General features: G+C 37.9%; 2 protein-coding genes across 7 annotated transcripts in view; one reads left to right on the top strand and one right to left on the bottom strand.

Annotated features, from left to right (window-relative positions):
* Notum (palmitoleoyl-protein carboxylesterase notum) overlaps window positions 1-15,993 on the bottom strand; it is a 600,456-nt gene that overhangs the window by 351,873 nt on the left and 232,590 nt on the right. The window lies entirely within an intron of this gene.
* The window catches only part of Kair1d (Kainate-type ionotropic glutamate receptor subunit 1D), a 386,506-nt gene that overhangs the window by 365,012 nt on the left and 5,501 nt on the right, over window positions 1-15,993 (top strand). For 4 of the 6 annotated variants that reach the window (XM_077402624.1, XM_077402626.1, XM_077402623.1 and 1 more), the window contains 9 exons: window positions 1,734-1,754; window positions 3,894-4,046; window positions 8,150-8,371; window positions 10,188-10,479; window positions 11,079-11,217; window positions 11,741-11,878; window positions 12,716-12,853; window positions 14,051-14,249; window positions 14,876-15,107. In XM_077402624.1, the coding sequence (XP_077258750.1) occupies window positions 1,734-1,754; window positions 3,894-4,046; window positions 8,150-8,371; window positions 10,188-10,479; window positions 11,079-11,217; window positions 11,741-11,878; window positions 12,716-12,853; window positions 14,051-14,249; window positions 14,876-15,107 (1,534 nt within the window). The remainder of the gene's footprint in view (window positions 1-1,733; window positions 1,755-3,893; window positions 4,047-8,149; window positions 8,372-10,187; window positions 10,480-11,078; window positions 11,218-11,740; window positions 11,879-12,715; window positions 12,854-14,050; window positions 14,250-14,875; window positions 15,108-15,993) is intronic. The other 2 variants (XM_077402628.1, XM_077402627.1) reach the window with 2 other exon arrangements.

Below are 15,993 nucleotides of genomic sequence, written 5' to 3'. Positions count from 1 at the left end.
ATACTCGCTTCGAAGGGAGCAAAAGAACGAAATGCCGGCACAAAGAAACTCTCTCTCTCTCCCTCAGTCTCTCTCTCTCTCTCTCTCTCTCTCTCTCTCTCTCTCTCTCTCTCTCTCTCTCTTTCTCTCGGTCGACTTTCTCGTACGATCTTATAAAATAAAACTTATAAAATCGTCAATTGGAAGTCGCAAAACGAATGGCGCCAAAGACTGCGCCATCGATTCGTGGCACGCAGAGACGCTAGTAATAAAAACTTTCTCAATTTGCCAGTTTCATCAGGCACAGTGTCGCAGCTTTACGAGGTGCCGCCCATCAGACTTCCCACCGTTAAAATTAGAAATATAAAAATTGTGCGGAATAATAAAGAAAAAGAGTAAGCGAGCTTCTTGAATAATCCGAATAATACCTACAGTTTTTCACACTCGGCACAATTAATAAAAAAAATACTAAATATATAAAGCCTTAATCTTTGGATAATAATACATTCATTAGTTTACTTTACTTTATTTTTGCTTTGTAGATTTTAGAAAGATTAAGAAATCAGATCATATATTCAATAACTTAAGAATACATGAGCCGTGATGAATAGAAAGTAGATTGATTTCGTTCTTCTCCATCTATACAAACGGGAAAACGTACGTTTTTCATTCTTATGGAACGAATCCTTCTAAGACCGTACAATTGACGGAAGATCTCCAAATAGACGTCTTATTCATGAATGATTTATCAGTATACACAAAAGGCTATTTCTTTTTCCATTAATTTAAGGACGTTCTATAAACCCACACGCAGCCACATTTAAGAAAATATATAAATGCCTGGAGAGAGAGAATCAAATAAATGTATTGATATATGATTAATCCATTTTCTCAAGTAACATCGGTAATACCTTTCAGAAAAACAGAAATGTTCAATTTGTCTCCTAACTCAATAATTAATAATTTGATTTGGTGTCGCATTACGCTTATACACACAAAGTATGGACAAAACATTAAGCAGCGCCAAGACATCATTGGAACAGTTATGAGAGTTAACATAGTCACAACATCGGCGCTCGGCGCCGCCGATTCAAATTTTAACGACGACATTACGCAAAGGCATCGTCACATAACGAACAATCACGTTTGGGCGAATTCCGTAACGGGGATATGTCTGTCCCTCGGAGGGATGTGCATGGGCAATCCCATTACGAGCGTGTCAAAGCCAGGCTAATTAACTCAATCGCGTACACGCGGCGACAAACAAACGGACAATACATTGATTCGATTACAGACGGGGATACAGCCCGGTGGAATCGTTAGGACCGGCAACGAGCATAAGCTCGTTATTCCAGGCTTGTGCATAAATTGCAGATTATTTTACGACACCACTTGTCCCGTAGACTTACGTAAGAAGTTCAACGCGATAATTACACGGCACAATTTGGTTTCTTACTAGTTAGCAAGTACATCCGCGTTTGCGACTTTCTATGGATGATCAAAGGACTATCTTTCTTCATTCCCAGTATTTCACGCATCGAGGACACGCAGTCACAGTTATCTTCTGTCATCGAATTTAACGCCCTATATACACATTATATTATTATACGCCCTACATATATTATATATTATACTTTTTGCATTATAATTTTTAATTCTCTTAAGGTATACAAAATTACTTTGTACTTACCTCGATTTTGGAAAATTTAATAATTAATTGTGCTTTTCTTTTCTTTCACGCACGCGTGGAGCAGAATAATCTCACTACCATAAAGGTAAGTTAAAGATACGTTTCTTAATTGTCAGACAAATAAAACAACATCTCTCTCTACTGCAGAAGTAATTTTAATATAATTTATTTTGATACAGTGCGTTTACATATTTTCTAATTCTCATAAATTTTACGGCAAAAAACATACTGAAATTGATAGCTGTGCTTTAAAAAAATTTCACGACGATATAAAACGGTCGTTTTTACGTTTATAATTCATTATTCGTAGAGTCAATGAAGCGTTAAACCGATCCAACATCTCACATTTCATACGAGTGAATTATCTGCGAAAAGCGAGAACGTTTGATCAAGAACGTCAATCGATTCATTTGTGAATATTGGAAACTGCAGCTCTATGAAATTAGATACTACATAGTATCAAAATATCGCATATACATATAGGTAACGGCTACAGTTTAAATTAAAATTTTTTTAAATTAAAGAAAATACTGAAAAAAATTATTCTTTGATTAATTTTCTATGAATCTTATTCTGATTATATGGAAGAATAAAAAGATTAAAAATTGTCAAAATAGAAAATTACTTAAAGAATTCTGAGGCGTTCTGTGTGTTCTATATCGAGTAGAATAAAGGTAGTATTAAAATAAAATTAAGTGACATAAAATTTAGCCGCATGCTTTTTGGATATAAGAAGCATGAGGAGCTATCCCGATCGTAATCGTGCAATCGAAATCGATTTCCCGCTTGCTCACGAAGTATCGAGAAACTATCGGGATCCTCTTCAGATGTCATTCGAATTTCCATGATAAGACAACTGACGAAAAACGGGATTATTTCGGTCGGAAATCTTTTCGGATAATTTTATGATAGCTTTCCAAATAACCCAAAAAAGAAAAGACTTCTATCGATACTCGGAAATAAATTCAGCACGTCGATATTTTTCAGCATGAAATTTTAACGTAAACCGTACGACGTGCCGCATCTTTTACCTTTCGCGAGTGACGCGCGAGTAATGAATAAAGTTAGGGGAAAGCGCGTCGTTTTCCTGAGAGACTTCTAGAAAGAAACTTGCGGTCGGCGTAAGGATATCATCCTGTAGTTTCTTCATATCGGGAAACACGTGAATCGGATACATTGACTAGTTTCTTCGTAAATACGCTCTCCGCGGGAGAGGCCTCGTAAAATTCGGTAAGGATATTGGTTGTCCCGAATATATCGGGAAGAATATACACCCCTACGACCTATAGGTATACGACGCGATATCGGAGGTGATATCGCTTTTACAGCGACAGTATCGCGGGGATGTCGCGCGCATGAGTCACGAAATATAAATATCGGGGAAACAAAGGCGCCAATTTGCCGTGAAATCCTCCGAGGGGCCGAGATTTCGTTCTTCCGCGCGTTAAGGCGGAAACAAGAATTTCTCTACCTCCGATCTCTATCTCCGAAAGTCCTTTCGTGAAATGGTGAATTCGAGAGATTTAACCTTTCTCCTCCTTTGGATAATTTCAATATCGCGAGTGTGTGGAATTGCAAATTCCACCCAAGATAGTCCGCAGGTCGAAAATTTCCCTTTGAAATCTCGCACCTAGGTACTATCGAATCTATAATTCTCTTGATATGTATATATGTATTAAGAGTCTCATACGATATAATCACGCACAATGTATATACTTTATTACATCAATGAATATCCATGTAATTGATTTTGTAACACAGAATTAAACTTCGGTTTATAATACTTTACTTGGAAAATCTAAACTTGGATAATATGAAAATTTTATTATGATTCAATCAACAACATTATAATTATCATTGGAAGTTTGAGACGTGAAAAAGGATACTCCTTCTCACTTTTTGCGAATGAAAATCGTTGCCAAAATTTAATATAAAATACTATCTTATAATTTTCTAGGATATTCGGTATAGACACGTGCTGTGCGTAAGATACGTAAAGTGATACATCCGCGTGTCAAACGCGTTAATAACGTAAAAACGTGTTATATAGAGGAAAAGGTTCGGATTATATATGTCACGCAATATTGTATAGCTTTTTTCAAGGCAAGCCTTTTCGCGCATCCAACGTTTCTTAAAATTTTCCATCCAATCACTTTACGTGAAGTACTTTATATACGCCGTATCTCTCACGTCGATGACATCTCGTCATGTTTGCAATTCGTAGACTGAAACGTCGTTGCTGTACGATGCCGTCCATCTCTTCGCCAAGGCATTACACGATCTCGACACGTCCCAACAGATCGATATCAAGCCGTTATCCTGCGAATCAACGGACACCTGGCCTCACGGATACTCGCTCATCAACTACATGAAGATCGTGAGTAATTGACTATAGAACTATTAATATATTACGTGTATTTTCAAGTATGAAACATATATGCTCTTTGTGTGTGTGTCAGTCTTATACTCTTTTTTTAACACTATTCTAATAAATATAAATTAATTAAGTTCTAATATGTATGTATATAAGTAAAATAGTAAATAATGCATTTTAATAATCTCGGTAAATTCTTTTATTTCTCTCACATTTCTTTATTTAGTTTTTAATTTCTATATACGCGGCAATTCTCTCAATTTTAGATACACAATCCATCGATATAAATCTATATTTTCACAGCGGTTTTATTTATATATAAATAAACGTTATTTATATATAAATATGAACGACACAACATTGAATGCATAATCTTTATATTAGATAAATTAAATATCAAATTAGTTTTACGTTTAGCACTAAATACAATACTAAATACTAAATATTCCACGCGTAACTGTCATGAATATGGATTGTTAAGCTTAGCCGAATTTAATTGAAACTAATTAAGCAGTCAAATGAATTTACATTAGGGACAATAAATGTGCGTGTGTGACGGAATCGGATCTCCGCAATCCTTTCAAGCGTAAAATATTTTGCCGCGATCCCCGTAAAACACGGTTTGACGAGGCGCAATATAATAGCAAAGGCGATATGTTTATCGACAGCCACCTTTCTGCATGATTAGTGCACGCTCGTATTCAACGATGCAAGGCAGAAAGCGGGGTTATCGAGAATATATCACGCTAGGGAGAAATTAATCTCGCGCACCACCAATCGATCGCACCGACAACGTAATAAGCCATTATAACGATACGCTTAATCCAACCAACTCGCTCGCTCGCCTTTCACATAATCCACGTACCGCTCATTAACAAGCAGCACACGAGTCTTGCCATGTGCATTACGCACAATGCATGATAAGCCATCATCCGTTATCCCGTATAACGCGTGAAAGGTATAAAATAAAATTTTTAATTTTCCTTCCTCGAAATATCTCAATCAAAGGTAAATCGCACACACATATATTGACACTACCATCTTCTAACATTTATATAGATTTTTTAAGGCTTATTTAACTTTCGCATGTATATATTAAAAATTACGTAACTGATGGATTGATCTTCGTACCTTCAAAGTCCATATTTATTATTTATGATCACGTAGCATGAAAATTAATCATACTTTTGACATCGCAAGTCAACATCAGATATGACTTTGATACAGAGTTTGCGTATACTAAAAAGTAATGAAAGAGCGTCAAGAATTTTGCATATTTAATGTAATGCGTATATATGGAAATGTATAATCCCCGCGCGTTTTCCGGTTGACTTTGAATGCAACGCGCAAAAGATTATCTTCGCGTTATTCTTCGCGAGTAGAGGAAAAAATTTGATAAATACGTGACACACGCGTGGTCACGTGGAAGGAAATCATGCGGAGCACGGACGCATTGACTTGCCGCGATCCGCGCGATTGTTCCCGTGGGACAATGGAAAGTTACTCCAGTTTAAACGAAGCTGTCACGCGTGCTGACAAATTGTTGTTCGCGGTTTCGCCGCGGAGCATCCTGACGCGAAGGACTGCATAGGCCGTATGTATGCTGTGCATCGCGCATAGCTTGTGCATAGATTTACAAGCACGATATTCAAGCCATGTACGACGAAGTTTCTAATCGATACGACTGGTTTCGTAACTCTTTCTTTAAATTTACTTTCTAAAAAAAAAACCTATTTGAAGATAATAAAGATTCAGATTTTTATGCTAAATGGAGCGTTTTCGAATATATGAACATTTAAAGGCTCAGACTGTGTGTTAATAAATCAATTATTAAAACTTAACAGTAAAAAGGATAAAGCCACAACATTGACGCGTTGAAACATGGTATTTATAATAAAACCCTATATTCTCTCTCTATTTTTTATATAATTTTGCGTGAACACTACGAGCTTCCCTCTCCGATCAGACAATAATGTGTGCTTTTCATTTAGCGACTCAAGTCGACACAAGCGTTAATTATGTCTCTTTTCAACATCTATATAGTGAGCAACAAAGATAGAATGACGCTTGTGTCGACTTGAGTCGCTATTATAAATAAAAAGCACACAATGTATTTTTTAAAGAAATTTAGTTTATCAAATTTTTTTTTAAATAAATAAATTAGTATACACGAGATAATCTATGTGCGTGTGGTAGACGTTGAAGAATTATTCATATATTGATCGCATCTCGCATGATTCCGACGTAATCTATTTATTCGCAGCAAATGCTGTCACGGCGTACACTGCAGCTGCTTAACAGCGAAATCGAACGGCATGGCACATCAGGATATGGCAACGCACAGCGTCAGTAGATACGAGTTACCGTAAATATAAATATGCATTGCGCGCAGGATATGGAAACGTGCCTCGTCATACACGTCGCCGTGTTGAAATTGACAAGTACTGGAAGATATGTTCTGACGCCGAGGCGGCTTTCGCGTGCACTCGTGACTGCGTATATATGTCACGAACGAACGAAACCTGTCGCTCACGCGGCCGAATGTCCCGATCGGGATAAGCAAAAACTGTCGATAGAACCAGACGTGTAATTTCGGCGGACTTGTTACGCAACTACCCAATTACGCGATACGCACGCGTCCGTGTGTGCCGGCTTACAAGTTACGTGATATATCTTTAATCTTTATAAAAACTCAGAATACCTCTTCTCAATCATGAAAAAAATAACATTGAAAAAAATATTTTTCAATCTAATGTTTATTTTATCTAAAATCATATTTTGAAAGATATGATTCATAATACTCTTTTATACATTTAAAATTATGAATCTTCAACATTATTTCATACTGTGACGATAATGAAGAGAAGTATATATATAATAACGAGGAAATACTAACTAAATAATTTTTCGACAACGAAAATGTTTTAAAATGCTATGATCATGTCAGAATTCACTCGTTAGTTTTCTAGATTTTGTGATGAATAATGCACATTATTCGTTGTCACTGATAATTTTTTTCTGGTAGACAAATGATAATATATCATAGTTATGTGTATCTATTTGTGATATTGATATGGCGTTCGTCTAATGACGCTACATTGATCAATTAAAATTGGTTCAGTCCTTCCAAGCATCACGTCATAAGTCGTCGGTAATGATAGCACCTAAATTAATCTCGGGGTGTCAGAACAGAATTTAATTTCGCGATATTCATGAAACGGTAATTACAAGCAGTCGCCCAGAATTTCGTCCGCAATTACACCGCGCATCGTTATCGGAATGTACAATATGTGCGCAAGGGAAAGACGATCCAGAGTTCGGTTATCACGCGGTACGTAATTACTCGCGAATCGCTTTACGAACAATTTATTATGATAGAATTTCCACCTCGAAATATAGTCGCGTATTAACGCATCTTCAGTGTTTCCCAAGTAATTGCGAAGTGTAACACCCGGCATACTGCCGCCAGATGCCCGTTTCGTATCGGATTTACGAGCGGTAAATGTTTAGACATATCCTTTATACGCGTGATATACGTAATAAATACACCGTGAATCTACTCGTATACCCAAATTCGGCTGTGTGTGTACATACATCTATCTTCGTTCTCAAATTTCTTTCGGTCAAGTCATTGAAAATATGTTGGTAATTAAGTGCAGATTTATATATATGAGTAAACAAAATTTACATAAAATTAAATTATTAATTAATTTTTTGCCAGCAACAAAACATCAAAGGTGTGAAATCAGAAATTTAAATTTCGCAAAATTTTTGACACAATTTTTAAAACTCGCTAATCTCCGTACATCACGCACGCACAACGTTCCATATTAAATTCTTATTATCTGTACTTTGATTTATTCGCGCATAAACCGTCATGTCAGATATTTCAATATTTTAATATGCTTAAATGTGTAATCAAAAATATCAACAATATGTTTTCATATCCTATTTATAAACAAGCATATAATATCAACAATCTCTCGTGATTATACGTAAATTAAATTCTATTTAATTATAACCTAATAACAATAACTAAATATGATATTTAGGAATATAGCATATGTACAATTTTAACTGCTAAATATTTTCGACGTGCATTTCAGGTAGAGATGACGGGGCTCACGGGTATTATCAAGTTCGATCATCAGGGATTTCGCTCTGACTTCGTTCTAGACATTATCGAGCTGAATAACAAAGAAGGCTTGAAGAAAATCGGTACTTGGAACAGTACCAAAGGTATCAACTTCACGAGGAGCTACGGCGACGTTTACACTCAAATTGTTGAAAACTTACAGAATAAGACTTTCATCGTGACGACTATACTGGTGAGTAACTGTGTGTTTCCAAAGAATGCGCGCGCGGCTTTCCTCCCTCAAACACATCAGAATAATATATTGAATAAAACTTTCTTCGAATACTTAAGTTTTGTTTCTTTGAATCTCATAAATAATTGAATACTATTTAATTTGAATGAAATAAGATAATGTATAATATTATATTTTCCTATTTCTTTAACTGATTTGATTGTATTATATAGACATTGCATTCTTTGTTGGTTTTCTGTTAGAAAAAAAATAATAAATATCAATTAATTAAGTAGTTTAATTTATTAAAATACTGCAATATACGTGTCTTTAAATCGCACTAAATCTCTCTTATCTTATTAGCGTCTAAAACAAGTTGTACTAACGAGGTAGAAATTTAAGGTAATTATGTTACAAAATGCGTATGAAACTCTAGGAAAAGAAAAAAATTATTTAATTTACAATATACATTTTAAAAACATGCAAAGTTTCAATTGGAATAAAGAAATATACTAAATCATTATTTATTTCGTTCGAAGACATGTCTGCAAAAATCGTGACAATCGCGCAGCGGGCTTGGAAATCGTTGCTTTAATAGATGAGGCGCGAACAAAACAGGAACGTCGCCGCATTTAAGCAGCGCAGGCACAGCGGGATGGAAAAATTTTTTCCATCCATTAGCGAAGCTTGCGCACTCGTTAACTTCCCGCTTCCCCTTTTTACTCGGCGAGGAAAGAAGAAGATGAGAGGGACGCGGAAACCAGATATGCGCGCGACTTAATTGAAGTTTTCGCGACGCGCTCGATTCACATTACTTATTCTCAACGCTAATTGCGGCGACAAATAATGTACTGGATAATGTATTAAGTACTTTAAAACTCGCTCAAGAAAGGGACGACAACAAGTTTCCCGCGCGGTAAGAAGCGGGATACGTTGCGTGAGAATCGTTCTCGTAAAACGTCGATGCCCTAACGTTTCTTCGTTATACCTACGTTCGGATCCACAGCTAAACGGATCTGTCACTGATAAGAACATGCAACGTGTCCTAAGTGTACATTGCAGAATGCTACGAAACTTATATCAAATGTTATACATATAAAAGATCATTCTCTGAATTTCATTTTTAAAATCAGTAAAATTTAGAAAGTTCCATTTTCCAATAAAGACATGAAAATATATTAATTGACGTGTTTCTGTTGCCAGAAATAAGTACAACAAATACTATTTTAACATGTGTTTATGGCGAAATCTTAATTAAAAAATATTTAAATATCTAAATTTATTTTAAGCTCTATCTCTCGATGGATCTGGAAATTCATAAAAAATTATCAGTAATTCTTTTCTTATAATTCTTCGATTAAGTATTTTGCCATCTATACTTAAAACGCAAAATTTAGAAATTAGATTTATTTAATAACGAAGATAACATTATTTCAAGCTCTACCTCTCGATAAATCTGGAAATTTATCAAAATTTTCTTATAATTTTAATTTCCATCATTAATTATTTTGCCATCTATACTTAAAACAAAATCAGATTCACTTGATATCTAAGATATTCGCAAAATAAACCCTGATATTTTTTTAAAGCTGTGTTGAAAGAAATGTTGAACACACACACATTGCCTTGCATTAAATCCTTCTAATCCAACTTCAATCTCGATACTGATATAAGGCGCTTCGCCAAGATTATTTCATGCAGATTATAACTTCACTGGCGATCTCGTCGGGAGCTATCTCCCGATTGCCCCGATGTACCCGATAAACTCGTAGCGCGCTCCTTTAAATGCGCCTATACGCCGCACCAGTATTGACAGCAGCTCATTAACTGATCGCAGAGCGCGCCGTACTGTATGCGGAAGGACTCGAGCGAGAAGCTCACCGGAAATGCGCAATTCGAAGGCTACAGCATCGACTTGATTTACGAGATATCGCGGCTGCTTGGATTCAATTATACGTTCCGGCTTGTGCCGGACGGACGTTACGGCTCGTACAACGCGCAGACGAAGGAATGGGACGGGATGATGAAGGAGCTGCTCGAGCAAAAGGCCGATCTCGCGATCGGTGATCTCACCATCACGTACGATCGGGAACAGGTTGTGGACTTCACGACGCCGTTCATGCCTTTAGGTGAGAGCCAACAACATTACGAAGTCGCGCGTGCAGCAAACACCGGCCACAATTTTACGATTTTCATAAACACGTTTGAAAAGAGTTGTAAAAAAATATGTACCTTTACGCGATTAGCTTGAAATAACGTTATGACATTTAACGTTAAACAATGTTATTGCATGCTTTCACAAGCCTTGGGCAATAGCGCCGCGGGTAAAAGATAAGCACGCACGGCAATTTTAGGCAAAAATATTATTGGTGTCAAAGAACAAAGCAGAAATTTAAAAATCGTATTTCTGAAGAAATAATGGTACGTGTACAATAGTGTCATAAATGCAAAATTATTCTCAAGTTAAAATAACGGGATAAAATTTAAAATATCACACACATGGCGAGCAATCTTTGTCCTGCGTATCTATCTCCGAAATAATTTCTCCGAGCGCAATTTTGTGGGGCCATTATGTATCTTCGTAAGCCATAGATGGTCGTAACGAAAACCGGAGTAAATCTCACGGGTGATTATATTCGGTCCACTGTGTCCACACATCAATGCTACCTACCTATACTTGCGGTCTCCGCCGTGGCTGAGCATAAAATGAGAAATTTTGAATTTCCAGGGATCAGCATACTTTACCGCAAACCCATAAAGCAACCGCCGAATTTGTTCTCGTTCCTCAGCCCTCTTAGCCTCGACGTTTGGATCTACATGGCAACGGCTTATCTCGGGGTCTCCGTGCTCCTCTTTATACTAGCCAGGCAAGTGAAACCATTTTAAATTCCTCCGCGACAAAATGTCGTGACTGCACTGTTCTGGAAATTTGATCCCCGATCTAATCGATGCGATCGCGTCGTCTCCTGTAACATGATGCATCGATGAATTAAGTACGAAGGAAACGTGAGCCTATATATCTTGCTTCGATGATTCTTGCACGTCTTTGTTTCAGAAAAATTAATGATTAAAATTTTGATTTATATCGACATCCGTGTTGTTTCCTAGATTATTTCCACGACGAGAATATCCAATTAGAAATTTAATTTTTTTGCTTCGATTTCCATCGGTCTAATATAATTGAAATAATTCTGTTGTTTTGCATATTGCGTTAGATATTTCGTGAAAATTATTTACAAGCTCGACAGAAATTTGTCTGAATAATTGTAACGTATATATCAAGATGAACTCGTTATAAGATAATGCAAAAATTTTCAAGGTAATTTTTTTATAACAAAAACCGCGTTTGATGCCATTGGATCAGAACGTGTTTGGAATCGTTAAGTTTAGATTCACGCCATACGAATGGTACAACCCGCATCCGTGCAACAAAAATCCGGATCGTCTGGAGAATCGCTTCAAGCTACTTAACTGTTTGTGGTTCACCATTGGCTCCCTAATGCGGCAGGGTTGTGATATTCTGCCAAAGTAAGCTCTTTAACGCATCAAGATAATGATCTTCATGCGCAAAATACGTGCTTATCGCATTCGTTGCATGTCACACTGCTAATTATACCTTAGCGAAACTATAAATCATCATTATTGCCGTCTTCCTCGTGCATAGATCGTAGGAGCGATCGATAGGAAAAAGCTTAAGCGGATAAATCATCTCATCGAGATGCCCAAATTAAGCAATTTTCATATTTGTATCGAAAAGGACGAGAACAAAATGGAATGTTACACTGAGCTGGCACCACGTTATTCCTAAATCGCGCGTGCGATAAGAAAAAAGAAACAGCATTAACTTTTTATGACCTTATATAATTAATTAAGAATATTAATTAAGCAAGTTTTAGGCGATATTATTAAAACTAAAAGAATAAACAATCGTTATAATAAATCAAATTCTTCTTACGCCGAGACAATGAGATTTATATAAGAATAATTCTTCTTCATTGTATTTTTCTCATTTTGACTAAAAAAAAAAATAGTGCAAAGAGATTATATATATATATATATATATATATATTTGTATGTATATATCATCTCTTATGTATTCGTATGTATATATAACCTCATTACTCATTATATGTTTCTTGTAGTATTCGCGTATATTGCTTTCATGGTGAGACATCATTGTATCGCATCAGCAAGACATCTCAATTGGTTCACTGATCGCACAAAACATATAATGTAATTCCATAAATTTGTATCATCAATTTCAGAGAGTGACGACACACACACACACAGACAGACAGACAATCCGCGGATAGGTGCACGCTTTGATCATCTAATCTCGATCCTTCTCCTTTCACCTGTCCGCAGGTTCAGCCCCTACGAGTGGGAGAACCCCCATCCGTGCAACGGGCAGTCCGAGGTCCTCGAGAACGAGTTCACCCTACTGAACTCGCTCTGGTTCACCATAGGCTCGCTCATGCAGCAAGGCTCCGATATAGCGCCGAAGTAAGTGACCGAAGAAGCACGCAGTATACATAAACGTGGTGTACGACAATGTAGAATCTATGTCGCTGTCGGCCACCAGTGTGTAAAACTAATTTAATCGTGTGAGGGAAGCGCGAACGTATACGGCGCGTTATCGCGTTTTATGATTATGCAAACCGATAAACTGGCTGTGCTATATCGTAGACTTGCTGCAACCGATTGTACATCCAAGTATGCCGGGAAACGTGAGAATTACGTGGCAGGAATGTATTCCTTAACGGCGTTTGGTGTCGGGACTCTTCCCTTGATGAAAATTTAATCGATGGCTTAATTAGGAATCCACTTAATTAAAGGATTACGGCGAATGAAGCTGCAGCAGGGTGTAACAAAACTTTATTTTCTAGTTAATTCGAAGCAGACTCTTTCTCTTAATAGGAAATTAACTTTATACTGAATTAGGAGGGCGTTTAGTACTCGAAATTAAAAGGTTTCGAGTAAAACGCGCTCTAACAAAGACATGATGCGCTAAGATTAAAGAATTACATATCCTCGCAACGCGCGCGCGATTTCCGGTATGCCGTGTACAAATGCGGCAAAATTAATCACAGCGCTTTGCTTGTACCTAGTTATCGAAATGCATGCATGATATTGCGTGGCATGCGCCTGGAAGCTTGGAATGCCCGTTACACAAGTAGTTTCCAATAATTCCGCGTGCTCGTTATACACGACATAATTGCGTTTATGTATACTCTCGCTAGTCTCGCTACTCAGTTTTCGCATGTAAAATAATTCGCCCGCACATGTTTCGCGCATATATACGTCCGTTCCGCTCGCCAACTCCCCGCATTTGCCGTTTAATAGCGAACGCGAATCGCTTATACACCCCCCCCCCCGCGAAGTATACAGCTGGCTCGTTACATAAAGCGAAGTTGAACTTCCGTACGCTCCATTACCCCTCGCGTGGAAGGCGGCGGGCGAAGTTATCCCTCGGAAAACTTCCGGCGCGTGAACGGCAGGCGGCAGGTGCCATTGATTCCTTTTTCTGTGCGATTCGTATTTTCGACACGTTCCGCTTTATCGCGCATGGATCTACAAACGAGAGGCGGTTTACGCGGACTATATATTTTACGGCGGGGCAAACTCGCATGCTTGATTTTCCGTTTAGAGCCTCGTTGCGGTGGAAAACAGAGTGCGCAGCCTTTGATCTCTTTACCGTAGGGCCGTGTCGACTCGCATGGTCGCCGGTATGTGGTGGTTCTTCACGCTGATCATGATCTCCTCTTACACGGCTAATCTCGCGGCTTTTCTCACCGTCGAGAGGATGGATTCCCCGATCGAGAGCGCCGAGGATCTCGCTAAGCAGACGAAGATCAAATACGGTGCTCTCAAAGGCGGCAGCACGGCGAGCTTCTTCAAGGTGAGATTAACGTCTTTACATTGTGCACTGTTAGGGTAAACTCCGGTAAGATGGCCATAGAGGAAAGATGGCCAACCCATGTTCTATCAATCTAACTCATCATCTAGTATCGAATAAACATGGGTTGGCCATCTTTCCTCTATGGCCATCTTATCCGAGTTTACCCTATCAAAAATAGAGTGACATTGAAGCGTTTCCTATATTGAGAATTATAACGCAAAAATACGCGCACATACATCAGTTACGCGATGTACCAAAAAAAAAATCGAATGCCGTCCAATAAAATAATGAAACTACATAAAGCAGAAACTGAGCAATAAGGCTAAATGAAATAGTACATTGTTATCTGAAATCCCGCAAGTAATTGAGTCAGATCCGCTTCTGACGGGCTAAGAATCTCCAATCAGAGCAACAGCGGAACCGCAGGATGCGACCTCGGGAATATTCTCTCTATTAATTCGAGATCGCCGATGCGTGCAATTAGGGATGTAAGCGTGCGCGGATGCGATATTCTCTCCTTCCGAAGTAAGGCATGCCTCCTACTTCGAGGTTAACCGATTTCCACTCCGACGTTCCACCGTTTAACGGCACGCGTACTCAACCACGAAATTCCCGGCATGATCTAGGATTCCAATTTCTCGACGTACCAACGCATGTGGTCCTTCATGGACTCGGCGAAGCCGTCGGTATTTACGGGGAGCAACGTCGAGGGCGTGGAACGAGTGATCAAGGGGAAAGGCAGTTACGCATTCCTGATGGAATCCACCTCCATCGAATACGTAATTGAGAGGAACTGCGACCTCACTCAAGTCGGCGGTCTCTTGGACTCCAAGGGATACGGCATCGCCATGCCGCCAAGTAAGTGTTAATAGAAATGCTTTATACATGTGCATTACGCGCGCGAGGAATTGCGATAAAAAATTCATGCGACTCGCGTATAGACGCGTGTTCTCAAACGAGAATCGTAAAAAGGCCCGATGATTAAAAACGTGAAGGAAAAGCGAGAAGTGCAAGGGAGAGTCCGGAGAGTCAACATAAATTTCTTGAAATACTTTTTGTACGGCTACTAATAAATCATAATTTGTAATTCACGTCGCTCGTGTTGAAAATAATACAAAATAAAAGAAAGCGGTTTTTCATTAAATATTTTATATCTCTTCTCATTATTTGAATATTTTAAATCAACTACGGATAACGCTTCAATTGCGACAAAGTAATTTAATATATCGTCGATTCGTGTTGGTTGGACACAAACCGGATGTGTAATACGTCCCTCAATAGTTATGGATTTCAATGCTATATTCAACACAAAGCGCGCTTAATTGAATATTTTTTTGCCGCATCTCGGCAATCCGCGCGCATTACTCGGTAGACATGTGATTCCAAATTTGGGATAATAAATGGTTCCATGGCTGAAGTATTCATCAGCAGGTTTCGACAGTTGTGGTCAATAGCAGAGAACATTAAAATCTATAATTATTAAAGGATCATTACGTTCGTCACATTCAATCTGATACAAACGAAATGCACTCGCTATTTAAAATATGAAATATCAGCTTTTCCGATGTTCATGATGGGAATATTATTATTTATCCCATTTCTATCTACGGCTTTTAGTTTACGCTGTATTCATTTCTCTTTTTTCTCGGTCTTTTGAGAGTGTTATTGCGGAAGCTTATAAAATTAACGCGCAACTTTAATAATTTAGCAAAAAGAGAAGATAATTTTGTTTATCAACTTTCAA

Source organism: Temnothorax americanus, unplaced genomic scaffold, assembly GCF_048541705.1.
Source record: "Temnothorax americanus isolate GAGA-0224 unplaced genomic scaffold, ASM4854170v1 Scaffold16, whole genome shotgun sequence".
NCBI lineage: Eukaryota > Metazoa > Arthropoda > Insecta > Hymenoptera > Formicidae > Temnothorax > Temnothorax americanus.
Note: the sequence above shows the minus strand (reverse complement) of the source record. Positions and strands in the feature narration are given on the sequence as shown.